This window comes from Megalops cyprinoides, chromosome 18 (assembly GCF_013368585.1).
Source record: "Megalops cyprinoides isolate fMegCyp1 chromosome 18, fMegCyp1.pri, whole genome shotgun sequence".
Classification (NCBI taxonomy): Eukaryota; Metazoa; Chordata; class Actinopteri; order Elopiformes; family Megalopidae; genus Megalops; species Megalops cyprinoides.
The window spans coordinates 32265-59091 of record NC_050600.1 but is presented as its reverse complement, the minus strand read 5'-3'; the positions used below and the strand labels follow the sequence as shown (position 1 = coordinate 59091).

General features: G+C 44.9%; 2 protein-coding genes and 1 non-coding gene across 3 annotated transcripts in view; all 3 read right to left on the bottom strand.

Annotated features, from left to right (window-relative positions):
* LOC118793302 (kin of IRRE-like protein 1) overlaps positions 1 to 9473 on the bottom strand; it is a 35095-nt gene extending 25622 nt beyond the window's left edge. The window contains exon 1 of the mRNA XM_036551423.1: positions 9144 to 9473. Within this exon, the coding sequence (XP_036407316.1) occupies positions 9144 to 9189 (46 nt within the window). The 5' untranslated portion in view covers positions 9190 to 9473. The remainder of the gene's footprint in view (positions 1 to 9143) is intronic.
* Positions 9474 to 10645: 1172 nt separating this feature from the next.
* Positions 10646 to 10719, bottom strand: trnar-ucu. Its single transcript has one exon. It is a non-coding gene; the product is annotated as a tRNA-Arg (tRNA).
* Positions 10720 to 13527: 2808 nt separating this feature from the next.
* LOC118793273 (type I phosphatidylinositol 4,5-bisphosphate 4-phosphatase-A) lies at positions 13528 to 26328 on the bottom strand. Its single transcript, XM_036551372.1, has 7 exons — positions 26133 to 26328; positions 21606 to 21799; positions 19907 to 20013; positions 18589 to 18694; positions 17507 to 17559; positions 17206 to 17296; positions 13528 to 15461 (listed from the first exon to the last, which is right to left on the bottom strand). The coding sequence occupies exons 1-7, from the start codon at positions 26236 to 26238 to the stop codon at positions 15318 to 15320; spliced, it is 801 nt and encodes a 266-aa protein (XP_036407265.1). The 5' UTR covers positions 26239 to 26328; the 3' UTR covers positions 13528 to 15317.
* Between the last annotated feature and the right edge of the window lie 499 nt (positions 26329 to 26827).

Sequence of the window (26827 nt, the reverse complement as noted above, 5' to 3'; positions counted from 1 at the left end):
GCTCTCCCTCTTTCTACTGAATGTATACATCCTCTTTCTCATCCATTGTTCCCCTTTCCCCTCCTTCTCACAAACATTCTGTTTTATTTAAATATGTTACACATTACTGCATTACACAGTACTGCATATCACACACACACACACACACACAACTGAATATCACAGACACAATGCTGAATATCGCAAACACACACAGTACTGAATCACAGATACATACAGTACTGAATATCACACACACAGTACTGAATATCACAGACACAATGCTGAATATCACACACACACACAGTACTGAATATCACACACACAGTACTGAACATCACAGACGCAATGCTGAATATCACAGACGCAATGCTGGATATCACAGATACACACAGTACTGAATATCACAGATACACACAGTACTGAATATCGCAGACACACACAGTACTGAATATCACAGATACACACAGTACTGAATATCGCAGACACACACAGTACTGAATATCACAGACACAATGCTGAATATCACAGACACACAGAGGCCTGCATAGTACCCATATATGTATACATGCATACAGAAGCAAGTCAAAAGGCCAGTCAAGAAGGCCCAATAGTGGCTCCATCCCCTGTGGAGGCTCAAACAGGCCAGCCTACCCATTCCGGCCCTCACCACCTTCTACAGGGGCACCACTGAAAGTGTTCTGACCTACTGTATCACTGCCTGGTGCGGAAACTGCACAACTTCTGAACAGAAACATCTGAACGGGATAGTGAGAACAGTGGGGAAGATCACTGGTGCCCCTCTCCCATCCCTGCTGGAGATCAACCAGCGCTACACCCGCAGAGCCTCCAGCATCACCAAAGACCTCGACCACCCCTCCCACGACCTGTTTTCCCTCCTGCCATCGGGGAAGAGATACAGAAGCATCTAAACAGCTTTATACCCCAGGCTGTGAGGATCATGAACACTCTTGCCCCCCCAACCCCCGCACTGAATCATTAACCCCTCCAAAAGGGTTAATGGTTCACTTCTCTCCACCAGTGCAATCCTTTTCACACTGCACCTGGCACTTTTTGTACAGACTATAAAGATAATGTATTGACAGTACATGCTGCTATTCCCCTCCAAATATACCACAAAGACATGCATAAGACTCAAAGACAGTTTACAGTACACTCCTTGTTTGTACAGTGTGTATGTGTATATGTATACAGATATATGTTGTTCTAATTCTCTTTCTTAACTTGTGTACACTGTTGGTACATGAGAAATGTTATTTCATTCTTGATTGTAGGCAAGTGCATGATAAAATGACAATAAAGGAAAATCTCAAATCTGAAATAGTACAGATATACCCAGTGTGTTGTAGTACACTCATGCAGTACTGTATAGTACAGAGAGCACTCTCACTATCTCCTGGAATGACGTCATCATAATGGTGGTTGGCTGCATTCCTGAGCTGGTGGTGAGGGCAGAGGGTCAGGCAGGGGGGCAGTCTGAGAGCCAGAGCATCATGTGGTCTTTCAAATCTCTCTCTCTTTCTGCTCTCTCTCTCTCCTCCCCAACTCACCCCACCCCCACCCCTCTGTTTTATGTTCTGTTCAAAAGGAATGCAAGAAACACATGTGGAACTCATTACAGAGACAGAGAGCAAGAGGAGCAGCAGGAGGGGGTGGGGGTCTGAGCTGGAGGAAAAGAATAATCTTTAATGGAGAAGAGAAGCAGAAGAGGAAACAGAGCAGGCTTTAGCAGGAAGATGGGAGACAGAGGCAGAATGGTTTCTTTAACAAAAGCAGCCTAAGAGAATTGAGCAGAAATGTGCAGGACTGTCTGCCACTCTGCAGCTGCACACTGCTGTGCTGTGTGGAAAATGGGGGAGAGAGTCTGGCTCTGTGCGCTGCGAGGGCAGTCAGGCGGGGCCAATCTCACCAGCACCCCCTTCCACCCCTCCCCCCACCTTCCTCTCTTTTCAGACTGTCCTCCCCTCCCCCAAAACTTCACTGACCTCCCCCATTGTGTCCCGCTCCAACCCCTCTTCTCTCCATCAAATCAGTTCAAACTGAAACAAAGCCGTAATGGAATTCCAGCATTACACATGCTTTCAAAGCCTGGAAATGTGGGATTTTAAATTTCAAATGTGCTAAAAGTGCTATGAGCTCTCTCCCTACTCTCCACCTCTCATTAAAGGGAGCAATATAAGTCCCTTCACAGAGGGAATAAGAGTTGCTACTTCCTCTCAAACACAAGAGCTGATCACCAGTGAAATATAACTGCTGCTCACATACTCACACACACATGCACATATGTACACAACCAGACATACGTGCACACACACACACACACACACACACATATCCTCACAGAAACAGAACAAAAGCTCACACACACTCAAACACTCACTCACGCACACATACACATACTCAAAAACTCACTCACACATACACTCTCTGTCTCTCTCTCTCTCTCTCACACACACACACACCCTCACACACACACACACACACCCTCAGCCTTTTACCTGTCTCAGCAAAGTCCCGGGTCTTTCTCTGCACTCTTCGCTGAACTCCCTCTCTGACACTCCCTTCACCTCCTCTGCACATCCTTATGCTTTAACAGCATTTTTCTCACACAGATCATCAGATCATACAATGCAATGCCTGAAATGGCAAAAATTAAATACAAAGTACCACAGTTGTTATACTGAATATCTGAAGTGCTTTGACATTTGACAAATCCAATGAAATAACTTGAGATTTTTTAAAAAAAACTTTCATTGTGTGTTATATAGCATCTTGATAAAAGGTATACTACAACTTATATTGCATGGACAACTAGACAACTAAAAATTAAAATCAGACAAGCCCTGGTCACCTGTCAGCGCTTAATTAAAACTAAGGCTCACCTGGTACAAATACTCAAGTTTCTAGTTACAGTCTGCAAGACGTACACAGATTAGCTAGCAAACCTTACTGCATGCATTTGTTGGGCCCTTTGAAAAATACACTTCCCCATTTGCAAACTGTAAATATAATTAGAATTATTCATATGCACTATGCTGGAGCTTCTATCGTTTCAACAAATGAAACCCAAATTTCTAGATGACCAGACATAATTACAATTCTTCTCCATTAAATAGGTGCATTTCTCATTCCCATCACTCTGGTACAGGTTAATCTTTGTCTCATCTGTCCATAAGACTTTGTTCCAAAACTATCCATGACCTTTTAGATATGTTTTAGCTAACTGTAACCTGGCTGTTCTTGAGGCTTGCTAGCGTTCTGTATTATGTAGTGTACCCAGGTTCTGCTGGTGTAGCTGTCTGTGTATGGTGCTCTTTCACACATCTAAGCCTATATGCTGGAGAGTGTTCCTGATCTGTTGGACCCTTGTTTTCGGGGTTTCCTCACGATGTAATGTGTTCCTAAGCCACCAACTATAGTGGCCTTGCTTAGTCTGCCAGGTCATTTGCCATTGCTGAGCTCACCAATGCTTGCTTTCTTCTTAATGATGTACCAAATGTATGACCTTGGCACGCCTAATGTTCTGGCTGTGTCTCTGTTTGATTCATTCTGATTTTTCAGTTCAGGATGACCAGCTTTACTTGCAGTGACGTCTTTGGTCCTTTCGTTGTCAGTCACTAGCAACAGACTCCCAAGACAAATGCAAAGCCAAGAATCAAGACTAGACATTAACAGCCCTCATTAACAGCCCTCTTGTGAATGCGCTAACAATGCAAACAAACACATCTGCCTGATTAAAGACAGCTGTGAAACCAACTGTCCAAAATTGTTGGACATGGTGGGACAAAACCTACTGTAATTTCTAAATGGCTCATCCAATATGGATGAAAATTAAAGATAACAGTCTGGACCTTAACTCTACAGTCATTGTATCATTTCAAATCCAAATTTTTGGAATACAGAGCCAAAAAACAAAGATGTGTCACTGTCCAAATACTTTTGGAGTTGGCTACATATTCATAATTATTGTTATACAACACTGTAGTCACAATTCTCTATATTTCATGTGTCTGGAAGTGTGTACTTTATCTTTACCATATATATGTTGTGTTTGCTCAAAGGGACCCACTGCTGAAGATAACATAACTAACTAGCAGCCTGCTGCCTGCTTGTGTTACCCAGCTGGGCTTGGACAGTATTACGGGTGAGACTGTGTTATGATACCAAAGCACAACACTCAACACCCTCCTGCACACCGTCAATAAAAGCTGTTCATTCTAATTAGCAGCAGGGGCTTGAGCCCTCTGTCCTTGTTTTCTCAGCAAAAGGGAAGAAATATCAAGCTGCATAAAAAACGTCCTGCTTACCTGCACTTCCAAAGGGAAACTAGCTTGTCTGCTAACACAGTGAGTTGTTTTCAAAAATGTTTGCTTTGAAATAACACAGCAAGATGTTTGTCTGACTTTGTTCTTATAAGACTTACATTACATCATATTACATTATAAAATCACATTTCTAATTACTTGTATGATCTCCGTATTTCAGAGCTCTTCCAGCCCAGTATATTAGCTTCTATGGAAATAAAGAGGGCAATGAGGAGAGAGCTGGCTGTATGTGCTGGGGTCACAGGACCACAGTTATCCATGTTAAAAGGAGAGATTGTCAGTGTTGTCATGACACACAGTGGCTTTATACTCACTGTTAGTGTTCATTTCATCTGACTAACCGACAGCTTCTCACTCATCAGCTGCCGGCCCTTTCGGAGGTCCATGTGCTCAGGCTTCTCACTCATCAGCTGCCGGCCCTTTCGGAGGTCCATGTGCTCAGGCTTCTCACTCATCAGCTGCCGGCCCTTTCGGAGGTCCATGTGCTCAGGCTTCTCACTCATCAGCTGCCGGCCCTTTCGGAGGTCCATGTGCTCAGGCTTCTCACTCATCAGCTGCCGGCCCTTTCGGAGGTCCATGTGCTCAGGCTTCTCACTCATCAGCTGCCGGCCCTTTCGGAGGTCCATGTGCTCAGGCTTCTCACCCATCAGCTGCCGGCCCTTTCGGAGGTCCATGTGCTCAGGCTCAGACTCCCAGCTTGTCATCATTCCAATATTTGTTCACATGTGTTCCAGGAGTCAGTATGTCCAGAAATTTGCATTGGATCTAAAATAATATTGTCCATTTTTCCTACAGTTTTTACAATTATACTTTTTTCCATGTTTTCAATGTTTACTTCTTAACAGATAAAGCAAAAAATCATTATGCTTTTTGGACAATGCATCATACAAGACAAAATGTAGCTGCTATGTAAATATGCCCAGTAGCAATCTGCTCCTACATCTGGGGCGATTTTTGCATTTTCATTTTGTGCCTCTGCAGCTCGGTGCCTTGCTGAAGCGCTGTCTGCAGCTCAGTGCCTTGCTGAAGTGCTGTCTGCAGCTCAGTGCCTTGCTGAAGCGCTGTCTGCAGCTCGGTGCCTTGCTGAAGTGCCTCTGCAGCTCAGTGCCTTGCTGAAGTGCCTCTGCAGCTCAGTGCTCAGTGCCTTGCTGAAGTGCCTCTGCAGCTCGGTGCCTTGCTGAAGTGCCTCTGCAGCTCAGTGCCTTGCTGAAGTGCCTCTGCAGCTCAGTGCCTTGCTGAAGTGCTGTCTGCAGCTCGGTGCCTTGCTGAAGTGCCTCTGCAGCTCGGTGCCTTGCTGAAGCGCTGTCTGCAGCTCAGTGCCTTGCTGAAGTGCCTCTGCAGCTCAGTGCCTTGCTGAAGCGCCTCTGCAGCTCAGTGCCTTGCTGAAGTGCCTCTGCAGCTCAGTGCCTTGCTGAAGTGCCTCTGCAGCTCAGTGCCTTGCTGAAGCGCCTCTGCAGCTCAGTGCCTTGCTGAAGTGCCTCTGCAGCTCAGTGCTGTCTGCAGCTCAGTGCCTTGCTGAAGTGCCTCTGCAGCTCAGTGCCTTGCTGAAGCGCCTCTGCAGCTCAGTGCCTTGCTGAAGTGCCTCTGCAGCTCAGTGCTGTCTGCAGCTCAGTGCCTTGCTGAAGCGCTGTCTGCAGCTCAGTGCCTTGCTGAAGCGCCTCTGCAGCTCAGTGCCTTGCTGAAGCGCTGTCTGCAGCTCAGTGCCTTGCTGAAGCGCCTCTGCAGCTCAGTGCCTTGCTGAAGTGCCTCTGCAGCTCAGTGCCTTGCTGAAGCGCTGTCTGCAGCTCAGTGCCTTGCTGAAGTGCCTCTGCAGCTCAGTGCCTTGCTGAAGTGCCTCTGCAGCTCAGTGCCTTGCTGCAGCTCAGTGCCTTGCTGAAGTGCCTCTGCAGCTCGGTGCCTTGCTGAAGCGCTGTCTGCAGCTCAGTGCCTTGCTGAAGTGCCTCTGCAGCTCAGTGCCTTGCTGAAGTGCCTCTGCAGCTCAGTGCCTTGCTGAAGTGCCTCTGCAGCTCAGTGCCTTGCTGCAGCTCAGTGCCTTGCTGAAGTGCCTCTGCAGCTCGGTGCCTTGCTGAAGCGCTGTCTGCAGCTCGGTGCCTTGCTGAAGTGCCTCTGCAGCTCAGTGCCTTGCTGAAGTGCCTCTGCAGCTCAGTGCTCAGTGCCTTGCTGAAGTGCCTCTGCAGCTCAGTGCCTTGCTGAAGTGCCTCTGCAGCTCAGTGCTCAGTGCCTTGCTGAAGCGCTGTCTGCAGCTCAGTGCCTTGCTGAAGTGCTGTCTGCAGCTCAGTGCTCAGTGCCTTGCTGAAGCGCTGTCTGCAGCTCAGTGCCTTGCTGAAGCGCTGTCTGCAGCTCAGTGCCTTGCTGAAGCGCCTCTGCAGCTCAGTGCCTTGCTGAAGTGCCTCTGCAGCTCAGTGCCTTGCTGAAGCGCTGTCTGCAGCTCAGTGCCTTGCTGAAGCTCAGTGCCTTGCTGAAGTGCCTCTGCAGCTCGGTGCCTTGCTGAAGCGCTGTCTGCAGCTCGGTGCCTTGCTGAAGTGCCTCTGCAGCTCAGTGCCTTGCTGAAGTGCCTCTGCAGCTCAGTGCTCAGTGCCTTGCTGAAGTGCCTCTGCAGCTCAGTGCCTTGCTGAAGTGCCTCTGCAGCTCAGTGCTCAGTGCCTTGCTGAAGCGCTGTCTGCAGCTCAGTGCCTTGCTGAAGTGCTGTCTGCAGCTCAGTGCTCAGTGCCTTGCTGAAGCGCTGTCTGCAGCTCAGTGCCTTGCTGAAGCGCTGTCTGCAGCTCAGTGCCTTGCTGAAGCGCCTCTGCAGCTCAGTGCCTTGCTGAAGTGCCTCTGCAGCTCAGTGCCTTGCTGAAGCGCTGTCTGCAGCTCAGTGCCTTGCTGAAGTGCCTCTGCAGCTCAGTGCTCAGTGCCTTGCTGAAGTGCCTCTGCAGCTCGGTGCCTTGCTGAAGCGCCTCTGCAGCTCAGTGCCTTGCTGAAGCGCCTCTGCAGCTCAGTGCCTTGCTGAAGCGCCTCTGCAGCACGAAACGCTTCCATTTACAGCAAATAAACTCAATAAGCGCAAACATCAAGCTATGGAGAGTTCTGTTGGCCTGATTTACATTTTCTAGGCTGGTGCATCATTTGAAAGGAGACAACAGGAACATTTCCCCGTTTGCTTGCGCTGTTTGGCTCCCAGCAGCATCATGTCAGCATGGTGTCCTTGACAACCAGGTGTATTCGGAGTGCAAAAGCGCCACCCCAGTCACAGGGACGCTTTTTCTACATCATGACCTGCGAATGAGCCGATGCTGTGTTGGAAGATCGTATTGTCTGCATCCATTTGCATGTCCTCTCTAGACAGAGGTTATTTTTTTTTACATGTCTACTGTTAGCATATGAAGTGTCATAATAAAAGATCTTTACATGTGACAACTGGCAGACATGGAAACGCGTTCATTGCAGCCATAAACGGTGCTTTTCTGCCATGCAGAGGGAAATATCTCATTATATATTTTGAGTCAGTAGCGAACAGTAGCATTGCGTTGCCTTGTAGGAATTGATATATGACAGAAAACAGTAAAGTATAAATTCAAAACGTATGAACATTGATCAAGTACAGCAGTCATAAAAAGTAAATGAAGAGCGCAGAGTGCCGGCTAGCTGAGAAAGGATAACTGATGACATAATGGTGTTTTTCCTTCGCTTGTGTGTCACTGAAAACCCTCCCCTAACACAGTGCAGAATGCACCTGATACGGAGAACACACGTATATATGAATCGGCAAAGGCGCGCGCTTTCGCAAACATGGAGCGAGGAGGGAGACCGCATACGAACCAGCACGAGACCGCTGGCGTAATCAAACAGGTCGCCCGGGCTCGCGGGACCGAGCTGCACGCGCCACGGTCACTTCAGACATACCAACAGAGCAGTGTTTCCATTACAAGTATGCTCACTATTATTATTAGTAACCGTCATGTTGTATCATATTATATATATATATATATATATATGTGTGTGTGTGTGTGTGTGTGTGTGTCATCATCGTTGCGGCTGAAATGTAAATCTCTTGTTTCCATCTTCAAAATATTCCAAAAGAAATTAAATATATCATCAACTGTGAAATCTACGTTCACACTTCCGTGCAGTCATTGACAGGTCGGCTCGAGACTACCTGCATGCTAAAACACTGAGACGTCAGCAAGTGACGGTCACGCGCAGATGTCTCGATCACTAGAAGTGGAGCAGTGGCCTGTGCGCGCGCTGTGTCTCCCAACACTTTTCCTCGATTTCTGTCAATAATATGACTGACAAGAAAAAAACTACAGGACTACAACGAGTTCTCTTTCCGGCTTTAACTTTGACAGATAAAAACAGCCTAACAATTGTGTAGGTTTCGTGACTAAACATTAAATATTCAAATTAACAGTATGTGCATCAGACTAATAATGCGCGTGAAACTTAGAGGTCATCCCGAGCCAAGGCGCACATTTCAGAGCGCATGACCTCAGGTCTGGCTGTGTTTTTACAATCCACGCCCACAGAAGTACTAGTTAAATTACCATGTTCCCAAACAACATATTTCCCAAACCTAACGAACGAACATTTTGATACAAACAATATTAAAACACGTCACATGCATAGTAACTCTCCTATCGATGCAAAAAAGTATAACCTGGTGCACGCGCATAACCGTGTTGTGTTTTTTGAATTACTCAGACGAATGAAAAGAAAAACTTTCTGACCGTAACTACAGATTAAACAAAGAATCGTGCTTCTCACTCCGCATGTTATACATGAGCACACAAACAGCATGACGGCCGTGAACAATAAGGACGACAGTGAGCTCAGTCTTACCTTTGTGAAAACTGAACGCCAAACTTAGGAGACACAGCCTCTGCATGATTCAACTGAGCGCGTCCCAAAGCCTGCCCTCGACTGAGTCCGTTAGATCACTTCTCTGCGTGGACAACATCGAACTATCCGTCTGAGATTTTATTCTTTTAAATCAGGAAACTGTAATTCCACCAAGCCCCGTCTGTCGTGTTTATACACTTTCATCTTCCGCCCTTCTCCCGTTTTTGTCCTTTGGATCACTGATTTTGCTTTCTTCTGTTGCTGGGTTTCTCGCGTGCTCCGTGACGCTGGCTTTTCTCAATCAGAATCCCCCCGCACGCTCGCGCTCAGCCCGTGCCCCTCCTCCCGCGCGAGCACCGGGCGCTGCAGGCGGGTGACACCAGCGAATCCTCTCTGCGTACGCACACAGGTCGTGTGGAGATGACCACAACCAAGTGGACACCCAGCGGTTGTGACTGTTGTGTGTATTTATTATACACTGCAATTATGTTTGCTGTATCTTTAACAATTATTGATTGATTATATGTAGTTGTACTTATAACGTTATGCTTTAAGTCACTGTAGACGTAATGATAATAATAAACACAGTATATCCGTTATTAGCACCATCTTGTGGCCTTTTTACTCAAATTCTTTATCAAACATAATGTATCTTTGATATATTACACAGCTATACAGTACACAACACAACCCTCTAAGCAAATCAATCCACAACGCACTATACGATTCCATACACGTTTCACAACAGAAATTTCTAGAGTCAGGCTGATAGTGCATAATATCGGACATTGTTTTATATCATATTCGTGAAATCAAAATGTTTTATTGAATTTACATATATAAACTGTAATAGTATTGTAAACAGTGATCTGCAATCACCTTCTGTAACAGTTACATAACGAATATAAGACAGTAATAAAAGAGCATTGTTTTACTCCTGACGTGTTCACCTGGGCTAACTACAACGAAAGCAGCACATGTTTTCTGAGACCGGATTCAACAGCTGGAGCACTGAGTGGAGCACTGTACAGAGAACGGGCTGTTTATCAACACGTCATTAATAACACACATCAGCACTGGCGTGCAAATGACACCACAGTCGGCCGCTATTCTGTCATAACAGAAAGAAGGACTGCGGAAAGTGTGACTGTTGGGGTGTTGCGTGTGACCCAGATTAGAAATTGTCAATAGATTGTTTGGGGGGTGATATGCAGCCCTGTATATATAACACACACACGCCTGCCCCTCATGCCCTTGAAATTAGATTCATAACGAACCTTATGCATTAATGCAATGGGATGCATATTTTATTGTATTCAGATGTTTGTAAAATTATTATCCATTACTAAATGTCTTCTTTATATGATGAATATTCATTTATGACTAGAGAGCTGGCAATTATGATTTCTTCTTGTCTGGTTCAAGGAACTGTGAATACATTCAAAAATATCAGGCTCTTTGAGGAAAAAGTGCCCACAAACAACAAGGCATTCACAGTAACCCATCTCTGCCGGGACTCGAACCCGGAGCCTCTGGATTAGAAGTCCAGCGCGCTATTCCATTGCGCCACAGAGACCATGCTGTTTCTGCATCCGCACACTCGCTTTAGATGCGCACAGCTCCTTTAGTATCTTGCAGCATCAGGACCATTCCGCCATTTTGGTTCAGACTCGATTTGCAGGTAGGGGGCGCTGAAATTGCGCTGTACTCTGCAACCCCGAGCCAATATGGCAATCAGTTTTCATAAGCAGGTTCTCTATATATTTTTAAAATTAAAAATGAACATTACATGTATTACACAGAAGACACTTGTTAGGGACACTAGATGGCAGTGGATGCGAATGGGTGAGAACTCGTCCGTTCCAGATCATGCAGCTGTCGTGGTTTCTGCTATTTGCATATTTTAAAAACCACCATCGTAAAAGAGGAACGTATTTACTAACAATGAATCTTAGTCGTGATATAAAAGTAGCAGCAAGTTCTGATATCACACACGAACGCCATTCAATCCATGTATAAACCATTGTTTGCCATTATTTTGCATATGTAATGTAATGTATTATTTTACACTAAATCTGCACCCGCCCCATACAGCTCTCTGTTACCCTCGCTGTTAAGTTAGCGTGTTTGTAACCGATTATGGCTGAACGTGGGGGATACTGGTATTTATTAGCTGTTCGACAGCGTTCCCAGTGCAGCGCTCCGGTAGGCGGGCTGACGCGCAACGCGGGCACCTGTCGGTGGCTTGGCTCGTTTATTCTCCTCTGTCCCCTGCTCCGTGTAAAGCATTTCTGCCTGAACGGTAAGACCGAAGGCAACTCGACCATCACGAGTCAAGGGGTTTCCCAGCTCGAGCATTACGTGTTAATACTCCGCGAGGCTGGAGCGGCATTCAAAACGGATATAATCCTCAGCTCACCAAGAGGAAGAGGAGAATCCGAGTGACGCTTCACCAGTGACGTGCAGTGCCTAACTGCGCAGGCATGCATTGCTCGTCTTGTTGCTGGCTATTCTGTGTATGATCTTGGTTCTCCTGTGATATACATGTACATATATGTATCGGGGTAGCATGCAGGCCTTCTTCAATAAAGAAATATATAATCATTGGTAATAATTTGTGGAACCTAAGCCTGTAAATTTCTCCCTGATGGAATTTAACCCAGACCTTGGTTGGTAGATGGCTACTGACAGAGGAGCTAGTTTAGCAGCTGTTCTTTAATGAGGAGTTCATGGTGCCAATGGTAATTGAACCTGTATTGAAGCTGTATACATGCCCAGTAAAGCCCAAATCTGTATGTAGCCAGAACAGGCTGTCCAGCTTCACCTGCTGCTTTTACACTTCCACTTGTGCTATAGGGGATACTGTGGACATTTTTGATGGTGGACTGAATAATTGATAAGACTGAGATAGTCTACATCTCAGCATTCATGACCCCCTCCGAGCAACCTCTCAATTTGCACGGACAACACGAAGGTAATGGCAAGCACAGCTGCCAAAAACCTAGGGGGAACTTTGGACAGCAACTTATCCTTCAAAGAGCATATCGTAGCCACAACCAGGATCTGCAGATTCCTGTTATTCAACATAAGGAAGATCAGACCTTACCTCTCCAAATACTCAGCTCAAGTGGTGATCCAGACCCTCATCCTGTCATGTCTGGACTACTGCAACTCGCTGCTTGCCGGCCTCCCAGCGTATGTCATCTGATCGCTGTAGCTCATCCAGAATGCAGCAGCCCCAAGCAGGTCCATGTGACATCTCTCCTTGAGTCCCTCCACTGGCTACCAGTTGCAGCAAGGATCCAGTCCAAGGCCTTGCTACTAACCTTTTAGGAACTTAACAGATCAGCCCCCCAATACATAAAGGACATGATAAAATCCTACAAGCCTTTAAGAGTGCTGCGCTCTGCTTCCTAGGGTCGCCTTTGTGTCCCGAAATACAAGAGCAACATCTCCCGAACCCGCCTCTTCCCAGTACTGGCTCCACACTGGTGGAATGAGCTTCCTACTGAGATTCGGAAAACAGACTCCCTGGACGCCTTCAAGAAAAAACTTAAAACTCATCTGTTCAAGCTGTATGTGTAGCCTACCTTTCTTCCTATCTATCCTATTGATTGCTATTTTCATTAAAAAAAATCTCTACACTAGCCTAGCACTTAACTTTGTATCTTACTGACCTCTTGTAAGACTTCTCGATAACTACTCTTAGCATAGTGATGCACTTATTTGTAAGTCACTCTGGGTAAGAGCATCTGCTAAATGAAGTAATGTAATTTAATGTAATGTAATGTAATGAATAATGCTATTAAGGCTTGTAGCTACATAGCTACTAACCAAATTTAAAAAAAACTGTCATTACTCTGTGCCACTTACACTGTCTGCTCTGTTGTATCTAACGGCTACCCTTCTTTAACAGTATTTAGAAAGCTGTTGCTCCATACTAGATTTTTACAGGAAGACTTTTATTTACTGCCTCTTGCATCAGAAGTACATGCAGGAGCCTCACTGGGCATTCACTGCATCCACATTACCTCAGGGTCTCATCTTCAATTCTGTTTGGTTGCCAAGGGAACATCATTTAGGGCACACTCACACTAGGCCCGGTTGCCTTGTACCGTGCCCAAGCACGATTGGCTGAGTGGAGTGGGGAGGGGACATTCTCGGGCTTCCAGACCTGCACTTGCTTCATTGTGCGTCTTGGTCTGTCGCAGTCGTCTCTGATGATCACACCCGTTCCTGGAGTCATGTCTCGTAATAGAGTTATATTTGTGTCCAGTTTATTTAAATCACATCTGTGTTGCACTTTGAAGCAATTCTTATTGTGAAAGATACTTTAGGAGACGCAATAAAACTCATTTGACAAAGTAGAGACAGCACCAGCACGTATAAAAAAAGCAGTATTTTATTGTTATCAGTGATGATCATCGCTCATGATATCATTGTAGAATCCACAGACACAGAATCAGTAGATTGGTTTCATGTTGAAATCTCTACCATGGTATCGATAGAACAGCTACATGACTCCAGATGCAGCACATATTCCACCTGGTCATGGTGACCCGGCGATGCTGCTCACTCACACTGTGACATCATTACTGTCAATGTGGCAGCCAATCCTAGCATTCCACAGCAGAATCAGCACATGACATCACTCTGGAATCCTGACTAATGATGTGAACATTACTGACAAATCATCATTAATGACATCAACATTTTAATCTTCATTAATGGCATTATCATTACTTTTTAATCTTCACAAATGACTTCAAGAGTGCTGAAGACTCACCACCTCATGGCTTTCAAGGAAAGCACAGAAGAGTTTGAGTGTACACAGGTGAGTAATGACCCCTTTCTACAACTACACTGCCAGTCAACCTCCTCATCTTACCTGCCCTCCAACACACACACACACACACACACACACACACACACACACACACACACTTGTAGTGCAGTTATTTTCATACTGGTTAGTGACCAATAATGTTCATTATAAAAGTAAAATCAAAGAATGTACAAAAATTACAAATAATAATTAACATAAAAACAGAAAAAAAATCATGAAATCATTTATCCATAGATGTAGTGCAACATGTTCTTTCAAATAAAGATTAAAAATATCAAAATAAAACACCTATTTACAATCAATACAGCAATATAAAATCATATTTAGATGTACAAAAAAGCAAATGGTTAGTACTGCAGCAACCAGGACCATGCGGTTGTGTGTGTGCGCGTGCGTGTGTATGTGTGTGTACAACCACACATGCACACACCATACCCGTGTACACTATCATTTTACTGTGTGCATGCTGTCAAGTGTTTTAACCCTTTCTCTGCTGGAGCTGCTCATCTTAAGCACAAGGACTGGGGTGGGTGGGGCCGAAGGGCAAAGTTTTAGATATGTTTTAATAATGATACTCATACGCAGTATAATATTCAACAATAATTATAATCACCATAACATTCAGGGAAGGGGCAGCGTTGCTGTGACTATGAATGTCGTTGACTACTATCATGTACATGTAGTGTACATGCAGAACATCAGCCAGAGCAGACTTTACCCTGTCCTGTCTCACTCTCTCAGATGGAGCAGAGAGGGTTAATCTGTTCTGTCCTATTATGCGTCTGCAACACCGAACACCTGCTGCCAAGCCAATGAGGAAAGGGGAGAGGATAAAAACTAGGAAAAGAGGGGAGATAGGTAGAGAGTAGGAGGGAAAGACAGGTGGAAAATGGGAGAGAGAAGAAAGATTCTGGGAAATTTCACAGTTACCTTATTAATCAAATATTGAAGTTTCCAACTGAGTTAATTAAAATCCGATGAAATGGTGAATTATAATCAAGGGATGAATATTTTACTGTAGTCAAAGTTGAAGATAAGACATTTTAAAGGCCATTTCTCTGAAAACAGCAGAGTGAACAGAGGAGGATGGTTTAATGTTGTGAAATGACCTGACACCCTAGAGAGGCCCTGTGTCTAACAGCCAGTATCCTAGGAAGTCACCAAATTCACTCACTCCATTTGGAAGAAAGGACAGACACTTTGATTCCATCAGAAATAAATGTAAATGGATAGCTTTCTCTGGTTTCCTTATCTCTCGCCCTCCCTCTTCCTCTCTCCATCTCCCTCCCTCTCTCCCTCTCTTCCTCCATCCCTCCTTCCCGCTCGCTCTATGTGAAGCTCTGTAGAGGAAGGCTAACCCGCATGCAGCTCCAGTACACAGCTCGGCCCAGAGTGAGCAGCACCAGCAGAAGCAGGCAGGCCCAGGATGCGTAAATCCCGCGGTACTGACGCGCCTGGGTCCAAGTGCCGGCCTGCAGAGAGAGGGAGCGAGGAGAGCGTATTTTATCAAATCCAGTCTAAATGTCAAATGTATACAGGATTCTAGGATTCAGTCTGGTGAAGTTGTATAAAGCATCTTATTGTGTGAAAGGCCATCATTTTAGATACCATCAACATAATATCATCAGTCTAAATCAGCAGGGTTTTCAGGAACTACACTGCAACTTGTGGCTTTGTACAATGTACACCTTGTAGTATGCAGCATGTACTAAGTTTGTTGTTTACTGAGTGGTATGTTATTATTATATAGGATATGGCGTAGGATGTGATGCAGTGCACAGAATATAGTTTAATGTGGTGTAGAGTATAGTGGAGTATGTGGTGTAGTGCGCAGAGTACAGTTTAGTGTGGAGTATGTGGTGCAGTGCGTACAGCGTGCAGTGTAGTTTAGTGTGGAGTATGTGGTGCAGTGCGTAGTTTAGTGTGGAGTATGTGGTGCAGTGCATACAGCGTGCAGTGTAGTTTAGTGTGGAGTATGTGGTGCAGTGCGTACAGCGTGCAGGATAGTTTAGTGTGGAGTATGTGGTGCAGTGCGTACAGCGTGCAGTGTAGTTTAGTGTGGAGTATGTGGTGCAGTGCGTGGTGGAGAAGTAGTGTGTATTGTTCTGAAAACTATAGTGAACAGTACTCAGTGAAGAAAGAACATAAAAGCATAATTCTTCAGACAATCTTAGATTATAATTTTTTCCAATAGATTGTATCTGGCATTACACTGTATTAAATTTGCTCAGCACACACTTATCCAGAGTATTTACATCACTCACAGTTTTTATCTGCAATCCACTTACATAACTTGATCTGAAACTGTAACGTGTCAAGCCATCGATACTGTAAGGGTCTCCAGTTTCCCAATGAATAATGAGGTTGTACACACAAAAAAGCTTCCATCTGAAATGTGTGTGAAATTTACCTAAATGCCACATATGTCATCTGTGGAGTATGCAGGGCAGTATACTATGCATTGTGTAATATCTAGTGTGCAGTGTGCAGTGTACAGTGTACAGTGTACAGTGTGCAGTGTGCAGTGTGCAGTGTGCAGTGTACAGTGTGCAGTGTGCAGTGTGCAGTGTACAGTGTGCAGTGTACAGTGTGCAGTGTACAGTGTGTAGTGTACAGGGCGGTGTGCGGTGTGCGGTGTGCAGTGTACAGTGTGCAGTGTACAGTGTGTAGTGTACAGGGCAATGTGTGGCGTGCGGTGTGCGGTGTGCGGTGTGCAGTGTGCAGTGTGCAGTGTGCAGTGTGCAGTGTGCAGTGTGCAGTGTGCAGTGTACAGTGTGCAGTGTACAGTGTGTAGTGTACAGGGCGGTGTGCGGTGTGCGGTGTGCAGTGTACAGTGTGCAGTGTACAGTGTGCAGTGTACAGTGTGTAGTGTACAGGGCGGTGTGCGGTGTGCAGTGTGCGGTGTGCGGTGTGCAGTGTGCAGTGTGTAGTGTGCAGTGTGCAGTGTGCAGTGTGCAGTGTGCAGTGTGCAGTGTGCAGTGTGTAGTGTGTAGTGTGTAGTGTGTAGTGTGTAGTGTGTAGTGTGTAGTGTATGGGGCAGTGTGTAGTGTACAGGGCAGGGTGCCGTGTTGTGTGTAGAGTGCAGTGTACAGTGTGTAATGTGCAGGGCAGTGTGCAGTGTGTAGTGTGTACTGTGCAGGGGAGTGTGTAGTGTGCAGTGTGCAGTATGCAGGGCAGTGTGTAGTGTAAAGTGCGTAGTGTAAAGTGTGTGCTTACCACCAGTCCAGCCGTGGCAATGCTGAAAAGCAAACAGAGCAGGAAGCACCACAAACTCCGCCTCCTGGGGTACCTTCGACCAATTGAAGAGCTGCATCACAGAGAAGACAGATTACAATTTTGTTATATAAGTTTTCTATATTTTCCTCACAGCACATTGTAAATCTCTGCTGCTACATAATAGAAATACAGGCGCATCAAAAAGCGCCCGTGAACAGGATGTTGGATCCCTGCATGGGGTCAGGGCAGCCTGCTACAGCACTGCTCAGGTGCATTAGCGTGTTAGCGGAGCGGAACTCACACTTTCCTGCAGTGAGGACATCTGGCGAGTGTTCTGTCTGTAAACTCTGTCCACTGAAACATTGGAAACATCATTAGCATGATGTCACAGTAATGTGTCACAGTAACATCCATGTCTGTGTATGTACACATGCTGTCTCAATGGAGTTTCCCTGGATTTACTAACAGCTGCAGTCTCACAGTGTGAGGACTGACAGATCAAATGTCAGGAACATTTGAAATCTGTCATTTGTACATTTTAAGATTATACCCAACACTTTATACTGCTTCAAAATATTTCTCTGTGTAAAAATGTAAAAATCTCTGCAAATTCACTTAAAGCTGAACTGATTATATTATTATGATTATAATTAATATTCTCCACTAGAGTGTCTGACCCAAGGGGTAGTGCAGTCTATTCTGGGATCAAGGAGCCCCTAAGGTAACGTTTGGGGGACGGGACGGGATCTGGCTTTAACTTGGTCTAGCCCCCAAATTTATATCAGTGTTAGAAACTCCATAAAGCATCTTCGTGCCTTCAAACCTACATTACTACAACACAAAAATGGCCATTAGGTGGCACTATGCTCTTAACCATTCTGCATGGGCTCCAGAAGATGCAGGACGAGGGACGTAATCAACAACTAAAAACTGCTGTACATTGTACTGCTGTATTTGCAGGAAGCAGCAGCACACAGCTGGCTGGCCGTCACATGGCTTACACAGGTTCTCTGAGCCCCGCCTCCTCCCTCAGGCTGTCTGCTCTTCTGAATGTAAAGATCATTTCTGACTGTGTAAGCAGCCACCCCACACTTCAGGATCCCAATCAGCTAAAAATCCCCCCCACTGTGCACAGCCCCCCCCCCCCCCCGCACACACATCACAGCTGTGATAGCAGGCAATTAAAGCTGTAGTTTGTTAGTCACTCTAACAAAATAATGAAATAGCTAATTGCTATCTACGTGTGTGTGTGTGTGTGTGTGTGTGTGTGTGTGTATGTGTGTGTGTGTGTGAAAAATGTCCTCTACATGGGGACAAACTCTCAAGGCATCTGGATGGAAATTTGCATTTAACAGTGATGATGATGACGATGAAGCCTCCTACCAGGAAGGTGTTGCTGCAGTGTCCACAGGTGACTCTGGCTCCGGCTGGCTGGGGGTCTGGGCTTGCTGGACCCGGGTGGACTGGACCCAGATTTATTATCCTCTTACTGCAACACACAACAAGCACCAGTGATCCTGCATTAATTATGAATACTGATATTGTTGCAACACAAAACCACTCAGTATCACAATAATCTGGGATCAGATACACTGACCTAAATCATGAACCAAACCATGACTGCATCATGGAACCACTTAATATCAGACTGGTCCAGGATGACGGAACACAGTTTTAAACTTAAATACCTGTGGGTCCAAACCTTAAACCATTGGCATCACGGTCTCTGTGCTAGGCAGTGCAGGGCTCGCAGCCATCCGCCTGCCAGTGAGGTGCCCTTAGGAAAGGTATTTAGCCCAAACTGCCAACATAAAAGTCCAGGTGTATACATGGCTAACACTAAGCTGTTCACATCCAGAGTCTACCAAGTTACTGAAATTTGTATGTAATATGTAATAACGTGTCAAGAGAACTTTGCCATCTATTTTAGTATTTCTATCATATTGTTCAGATGTTTACATTGTCTGACCATGACATGTTCCACTGGCTTGTTATATGTGACCTGTTATACATATTGAGCAGCTGCACATGATGCTAACCCACATGTAACCTGCTAGATCACTCTACTCTGCAGCCTTGGGGCCGCTGACTGCCCCGTCCCAAAGGGGTCTCTCCCCTCACACACCACCCCTGTCTGTACTGGTCCCTCAGTGGTGGAATGAACTCCCCACAGGGGTCAGGACAAGGGAATCACTGGCCATCTTCTGACGCAGACTGAAGACCCACCTCTTCAGGCTGCATCTTGGTACCATCTCAATCCCCACCCTTTAACACCTGCTAATTGTATTACTGACTGCTTCTTTTACTTATAGTGTCGCAATCTGTTGTGGATTCGGTGATCTACCTACTGTGTGATATATGCTAGTGTATGTACATGCCTTCCGCTGGTTTTCTAGGCTAGTTTTAGGTTGCACAGGTTAACCTGTGGTTGGGCTTGAATGACGTTATGCTCACAATCAGTGGTCTGGGAATGATGTTAGGCTGGTCTGACACTGTTGGTTGTTTAACCTCAATGTGCTGGAAGTCCCTCTGGATAAGCGCATCTGCTAAATGAATATTATGGGATGTAATGCATAAGTGCATTTACTGACAAGTTAATCATGTGATTAGGCATGAATCTCAAATCTCAGAAAAATGGATAGAGAGAGACCCAGATAGCAGAGAATTTGTCCTTCTCTCCATCCCACTCTCCCTCTCTCACCAGTAGGGCCGGGGACAGGCGATCCTCTGCGAGGTGACTTTGCAGATCAGCAGACAGTTGCACGGACAGCGCACATATTTCTTTCCTGGTGGAGCATTCTTTATGGGCTGCAGAGAGAGAGGAAGCAGGAGGACAGAAAGAGAGGAAAAGAGAAGGAAAGAAGGGGATCCGGATAGAGACACAGAGAGAATGGAAAAGAGAAATAGAGGGAGCAGCACCTCTGTTTTAATGATCATAATGTGCAGGTGAAGACCTCAGCAGGCCCACGGCTCGCAGGGCAGAGGCTAGGCCAGGAGCAAAACCAAACACGCCAAATGGAATTATTACATTTCATCTTAATTATGCCTATATAATTATGCCTATTTAATGACTCATCACAATGACAATTAGTGCAAGAAATTAAAAATTAGTTATTTCAAAATTATTTTAATTAAGTTTTAACAACCTTTTAAAGACAAGTATAGTTGAAACCTTTAACTTTGCTGTTTACAGTACCAGTACATGCTTGATATTAACTGCAAGTGGAATCAGTGAGTAACACTGCCCTGCTAAAGCTGCACATGTGTGTGGAACTGTACAGCAGGGATATGCAGTGTGTGCACCTGCATATGTGTAAGTGGGCAGTATACACCTGCTGTGTGGAACTGCTCCTATCTGCATGTGGTGTGTGTAAAGGCAGCGTGTGTGTGGAGTCTGTAACCACTGCATGTGTGGCTGAGTGCAGAGTACTGTATGTTGTAGAAGCTGTACATGCATGTGTTAATACTGCTGTACCCACGTGTTGTGTTACAGTAGTGTACTTAACTGTTCATTCTGTATGCCAGCTGTGTGTATCTGTGACGTATGTACATTTTTGGATGTGTAAGGTGTGTCAGGGCACAGCCTGCACGGCTTTTGCCTTGTCTCCCCTGGGCTGTCTGCGGATTGAAAGGGTGCGTAGTAACTTCCAATAAACGCAAAGCTGAAACATTTCTGGCAGAAGCAGCATAGTTATAGCAAGAAATCAATATCCAGACCGACAAAAGAAGAAACCCATGAAGCAGTAACACTGTTACCAATTACCCACGGACAATGTCTATGTGCAGCTACACAGGGATAAACACACATTCAGTGTTTAAAATAAAAGCTAACTGTGGTAAGTCAAATAATTTAAATGTTACTTTATGTGAGTAGACTTGCTGCATTTTTCTGGCTGCTACCAATTGGCTGATAATACCAAGGAGAAGTATGGAAGTTACGAAAACAAATGCTTAGTAGTTTAGGTGAGAGTCGCCGCAGTACTTGGGTATATCCCTGTGTAGCTCTGAGTGGTATCCACAACTGCAGTGTGTGTGTGCGTGTGTGTGTGTGTGTTTGGCATATTGTTTTGTAAACCTGTAGCATGTGCATGTGTAACTGTGTAGCATGTATGCGCTCCTGAAGTATGTGTGTGCATTTGTGTAGTGTGTGTAGTGTACACCTGCAGTGCATGTGTGTGCCTGTATGTGTGTGTGTGTGTGTGAGAGAGAGTGTGTGTGTGTGTGTGTGTGTGAGTGTGTGAGTGAGTGAGTGAGTGAGTGAGTGAGTGAGTGAGTGAGTGAGTGAGTGAGTGAGTGAGTGAGTGAGTGTATGTGAGTGTATGTGAGTGAGTGTGAGTGAGTGTGTGTATGTGAGTGAGTGTGTGTGAGTGTGTGTGTACGAGTAACTGTGTCCCACTCACTGTGGCCTCGTTGCACACCCCACACTTGACCACGTGCTGGTGGATCTTTCCCTCCACGCTGATGAGACTCTGACACACCCTGCAGCTGATGACCGGGGCGCTGCCGCTCTCAGGGGACGTGAGGGGGGAGTATGGAGGGGGGTCCTCTCCTGGCATCACAGAGGGCTGGGAGGGGGTGGGGAAGGGAGGGAAGCCTGACAGAGAGGGGGGGGGGGGGGGGGGGGGGGGGGGTAACTTTAAGCCTTCAACCCTGTGCTCACATCAAGGCTTCATTCCACCACAGGAGGAAATCAGGCCCAGAGGCAGGTTCAGATCCTGAAATTATTGTCATTCCGAACATAAGAAAAATAAATGAACAAGATATCTCCAAAGCACATAAACAAATAATAACAGAAGAGAATAATAAAAGAGACTATGCAAAATACATTAAGCTGAGAGAGTACTGAGTTAGCATGTTGTAAAATAAGTGCCAAAGTCACAAAATAAGATATTATTTAATTTATAATATGTGAGAAGCAAATTGTGAAAGATGCAAAAGTAATCCTTTGGACTTGTTTCCAATACTGTAGCAGAAAAATTAAGAATACTTCAGATGTAGGAGGGATTATAAACCATTAACAAAATTATTTATACAATCACCTGGAAGTGTAAAAAAATTCCTGCCAACTGGAAAGATGGCTGTGTAACAGCAGCAAAGAGAGGGAATCGCACCGATCCAGCGAGCTACAGGCCAGTTAGTTCAACCTGGACCTTGTGGAAGATTTAGGAATCTATCATTATTCATAAATATAGATTAGAATTATTATTGGAAAAGAACAGGAAGTATCAGAAGGTCTTCCTGGCTTCTTCAAGGAAACTACTAAATATGTTTACTAAACTGTGTTTATGATATTTTATATCTGGGTTTTCAAATCAGTAATTGCACTCAAGTGCAATAAAAGTTAGCTTCAGCATAAAATACAAGGAGAGTGTCCTAGTGTGAGGGAGCGAGCCTGTACTTCCTGCAACACCGTACGGGAGGAGGAAGGGGAAGGAAGTTGTATAGAGAAGCATGTGAAAGACACTCTGCTGACATCACCTCAGTGCCTGGGTTTGAGATTAAACAAGAGGGACTCAAAAAAACCTAATTATACATAAAACCATGGAAATGGTACAGGTGATTACATCTGGAATTCACACTAAAATCTTAGCTCATAATGGGGAAAATCATTACTTATCAGACAATGGGTTTTAAAACAATGAAAAATCATCTTCTCTCCTGCACTGATCTTTCACATTAATTGCAACCATAGAATGGAAACTAAGCAAGAATATGGAGGTAAAATGAAATTAATATGCAGGAAGTAACATCAGATGCAAAGTTACAGGCAAATGTGCAAAACATTACTTTAATGCAAAAGTCCAACTCCCATTAATCTTCTAGTTTTAGGCTAGCAACAGAATAAGTGAAATGTGACATTGTTTATAATTGACCTCAGCAGGCTAGGTAAACTGTAGCAAAGGCAGTCGTATACATCTGGTTTTACTGCTACAAAGGCTAGAGACTGGTATGAAATACTTTTCTGACAACTGCCACTCGATAATCAAATACATACCATGGCAATTCACATCCAGCTGTAATCTTTTGTAATTCGTTCTGTATAAATGTCTGTCTTGAATGGATACACTTTTATTCTTCTGTGCTGGAGGTCGCTCTAGATGAAACAGACCAGAATCCTTTGGCCCAACGCTACCACCAAGTGTGAGAAATATTCACTCACACAGTAAAATTAAACACGCTGTGTTTTCAGTGCCCCTGCAATCGAATGAAACTCTCCTAAAATTCATAGCAAAGTGGTGTGTATGGAAGTGGAGGAAAGGGAGCCCGGGATGGCTCCCTAATGGGAGAGGTACCAGCCTGTACACTCGCTCAGGGAGTAACTGAGGGTGGAAGCTCATTTTGCAGACATGGATATCTTTGCAACATGACAGTATAGCATAGTGGTAAGGAGCAGGACTCGTAACTGATTGGTTGCTGGTTCGATTGCTGGAGGCACTGCTGCTGTACTCTTGGGCAAGGTACTTAACCCAGAATTGCCTCAGTGAATATCCAGCTGTATTAATGGATAACATGTAAAAATAACTCCTGATTAATGTGTTATGACAGCTCACACACTGCATCTGAACTCTGCTGTATGAATTCCAAAGCCTTTATAGGAGTTCACAATTGATCTTAAAGGTGTGAGTGCCTTTGTGCCGCACAATGAGTTAGGCTGCATGATCAGGGATTACCACAACATCCTTCAAGCATTCATCAAATTCAAACTCTCAGCAACTGAATTATAGTAGTTATGATAATTAATTAAATTATAATAATTATAATAATTTGAATTATAATGCCCATACAATGGCACTTGCAAGTAATATATGGGAAAAATTCCCCCAAAATTGCCCAACTTGTACCCACTGTCAAAAAAAGTTTAGTCCAAATTGTCCAAGCAGGAAAATATGCTATAAAAACACCAAAGGTGCAGAGAAATGTGGCATATTTACAACCCTGATCAATTTAAGAAAAAAACGCATTTCAGCCCAGCAGCTAACAAACTTCATTATGCTGTCAGGATTTCTGATCCCAAACACATCTGCAGTTTAGATGTGGAAGCCCTCCAGGTACATTGTATTCCTGGTGTTGACAAGGGCTGTAAACCTCATTTCACTGTGCGATCATGTCAATATATCATCATTCATTCAAACAAAAAGCTCCTCTACATTCCTGGTGGGCATTTTACTCGCCCTGCGTGCGGTGTTGCAGAGCGTGAGTGCATGAAACACACAGCAGTGTGAAAGGACCCGCATTCGGCAGTCAGTCTCCATGCCTGCCAGCGTCATTTGCTGTAATTAAGTGACAAACTGCAGTGATTGAATTGTAAAATATAAAATGAAAAGTAACCACAACGGAACAAATCTTTAACGAGTGACTTTAGGGTAAGGGTTAGGGGTTGGGGTAAAGTGACTTTAGGCTAAATCAACCTTTTAGAGCAGGAGGACTGAAATACATGCAAAAAACCCCAGAAAACCTCTGGGCTGAATCCTGATTTTCTGTATTGATTATATTGCTAATAACACAATGTTACAGAATATGAACTGGCATGGCACATTATAGTTTTCTGCAAGTTGCCACTATTTTGGTTACATTGATTAATGCCAATAAGGGAGGTGGACACTGGACACTGACACCCTCTGACCTGACTCTCTCAGGCAGGGAGTTCAGAACAAGCAGCAAACTGTGGAGGCAGACTGTTTCTTACTAAGGATCATATCTCTAAAATAATAACAATCTGGCTGGAGATCAACTGGACAGCAATATTTACCAAATTACAAGATGGTGACATAAAGCGCGTTGATTTCATTCAGATACATGCAAACTATAAATACAATGAACGTGTTGTTTGAGAATAATGAGAAAATCAGATTTGGGCTCCATCTGAAAGAAGCTTTACAAGAAGTCTACTTAGGAATGCTGGGGCTTAATCAATATTTTGTGTGTGTGTGTGTGTGTGTGTGTGTGTGTGTGTGAGAGTGAGAGAGAGAGACTAAGAGAGGGAGCCAGTGAGTGTTTGTGTGTGCGCACCAGAGAGACTGGTGTGGTGTGTATGAGAGAGAGAGCGCTGAGGACTTCATTTCCACAAAGAAACTAACATGACGGAGAAAGAAACAGCCCACAAACAGGAACCAGACACTTTACAAAAACAGAAGCTACAGTGATGTTTTAGAGATTAAAACCTAACAAACGTCCACCAGAAAAGGTGATGTGAGTGTCCTTAAAATTATGGTAAATCCTGACATAAATAAATGCATCGGAACCAGTAATGGTATACAAAATACATCTCCCAGAAAGAGTGAGGAGGACGTGTGCTCACCGCAGCCGGCTGTAATTGGATGTTTCGCATCGTACGGGACTGAAGGGCTTTGGGAGTGGCTACTATAAGGTATCAATCAAATCAGCAGCAATCTTGGGAAAACTGTTTTCATGGTCATCATTATTGGTGAAATACACAAATAGTAAAATCTTATGACAGCGACATAGAAGCCACAATGACAAATTCATCTCACAACATGCTGGCTAGTTAATACACGAAATGTAGCCTGGTAGCTAAAACACGAGAATAATGTCAGCAGAGCAGCAGGTTAACCGGCTATCAGCTTCAGCTTGCGAGCTAAGCAGCGGAACAGCAGAGCCGCTAACGCTGGCGATGCGAAGCGCTTTGCTGCCGCCGGAGTTTAACCACCACAGCTAACGCTAACTCGCTGCCACTGCGGATTGCGCATTCAGCTATGGACTCTTGCAGCTTCACGACTACGCGTTATGTTTACTGCTCGTTTACATTTAAGTTTACTTGCTCGGTAATGTTACCTGCGCAATACAAATATATGGAGGTTGCAGGTGTACGCTGACGATTGCAAACTAGACCAGCTAGCGCGCAGTTAGCTGCCATTGTTATGATAGAGGTGCTAACCACCGTTCAAACGACAGCAAACCGTACTCACTCTGCGGTTTGGTAGGCAAGCCATATGGAGCGCCTCCCGGTAACACTCCACCGTTACCTCCGTCACCGAGATCCGACAGTAGCGGCGATCGCTCACCGTCCGCCATTTCAAAAGCTCGGGTGTGGGAAGGCGATGAGTAGCCAGCTCGCAGGGCCGCCCCGCCGCTGTCAGGATGCGGGATGGTTCACGCCACACAGCGTCACATGACAGCGCAGCTACGTGCGCTCGGTGCGGAAGTGACCCGCAACACGAGCGCATGTGACAGGTACAGCTCCACGTGATTTGGAGTAAAACGATCGGGCTGAGCCGAGCCAATATTGTCAGAGCGTAGAAAACGAGATAAAACCTTGAAAAAAAAATCTTATCACAGACATTTCTGCCTCACGCCTCAAAACCCTAAAACAGCAACCGTAACGGTTTACCCAAATCAAAAACACTCAGTATGTTTAATTCATAGTGATCATTGTCTCTACGAAAGCAGGAGTTTCAGATCGCAGTGCCCCGTCATGTGTAAACACCACACGTGTCGCACAGGCTAGTTTTAGATGACGAGCTAAACAGGAGGAATTTATGTTGCAATGTTAGATTAACTACCCAGCAATCAGCATTACTAATACAAACAATCAAGCTCATTTTCCCCCACCCAGCTGCAAGCAAAATTAGCAAGGCGTAGTTGCGTCTTGTTTAGACTTCAG

What these genes read in the sequence shown, in the direction of transcription:
- LOC118793273 (XM_036551372.1), bottom strand. Translation starts at nt 26,238, where the DNA reads ATGGCGGACGGTGAGCGATCGCCGCTACTGTCGGATCTCGGTGACGGA. An exon ending in GGGTGTGCAACGAGGCCACA is followed by an intron (nt 20,014 to 21,605) that starts GTGAGTGGGACA and finishes CTCTCTCTGCAG; the next exon opens with CCCATAAAGAATGCTCCACC. An exon ending in ACTGCAGCAACACCTTCCTG is followed by an intron (nt 17,560 to 18,588) that starts GTAGGAGGCTTC and finishes CCAATGTTTCAG; the next exon opens with TGGACAGAGTTTACAGACAG.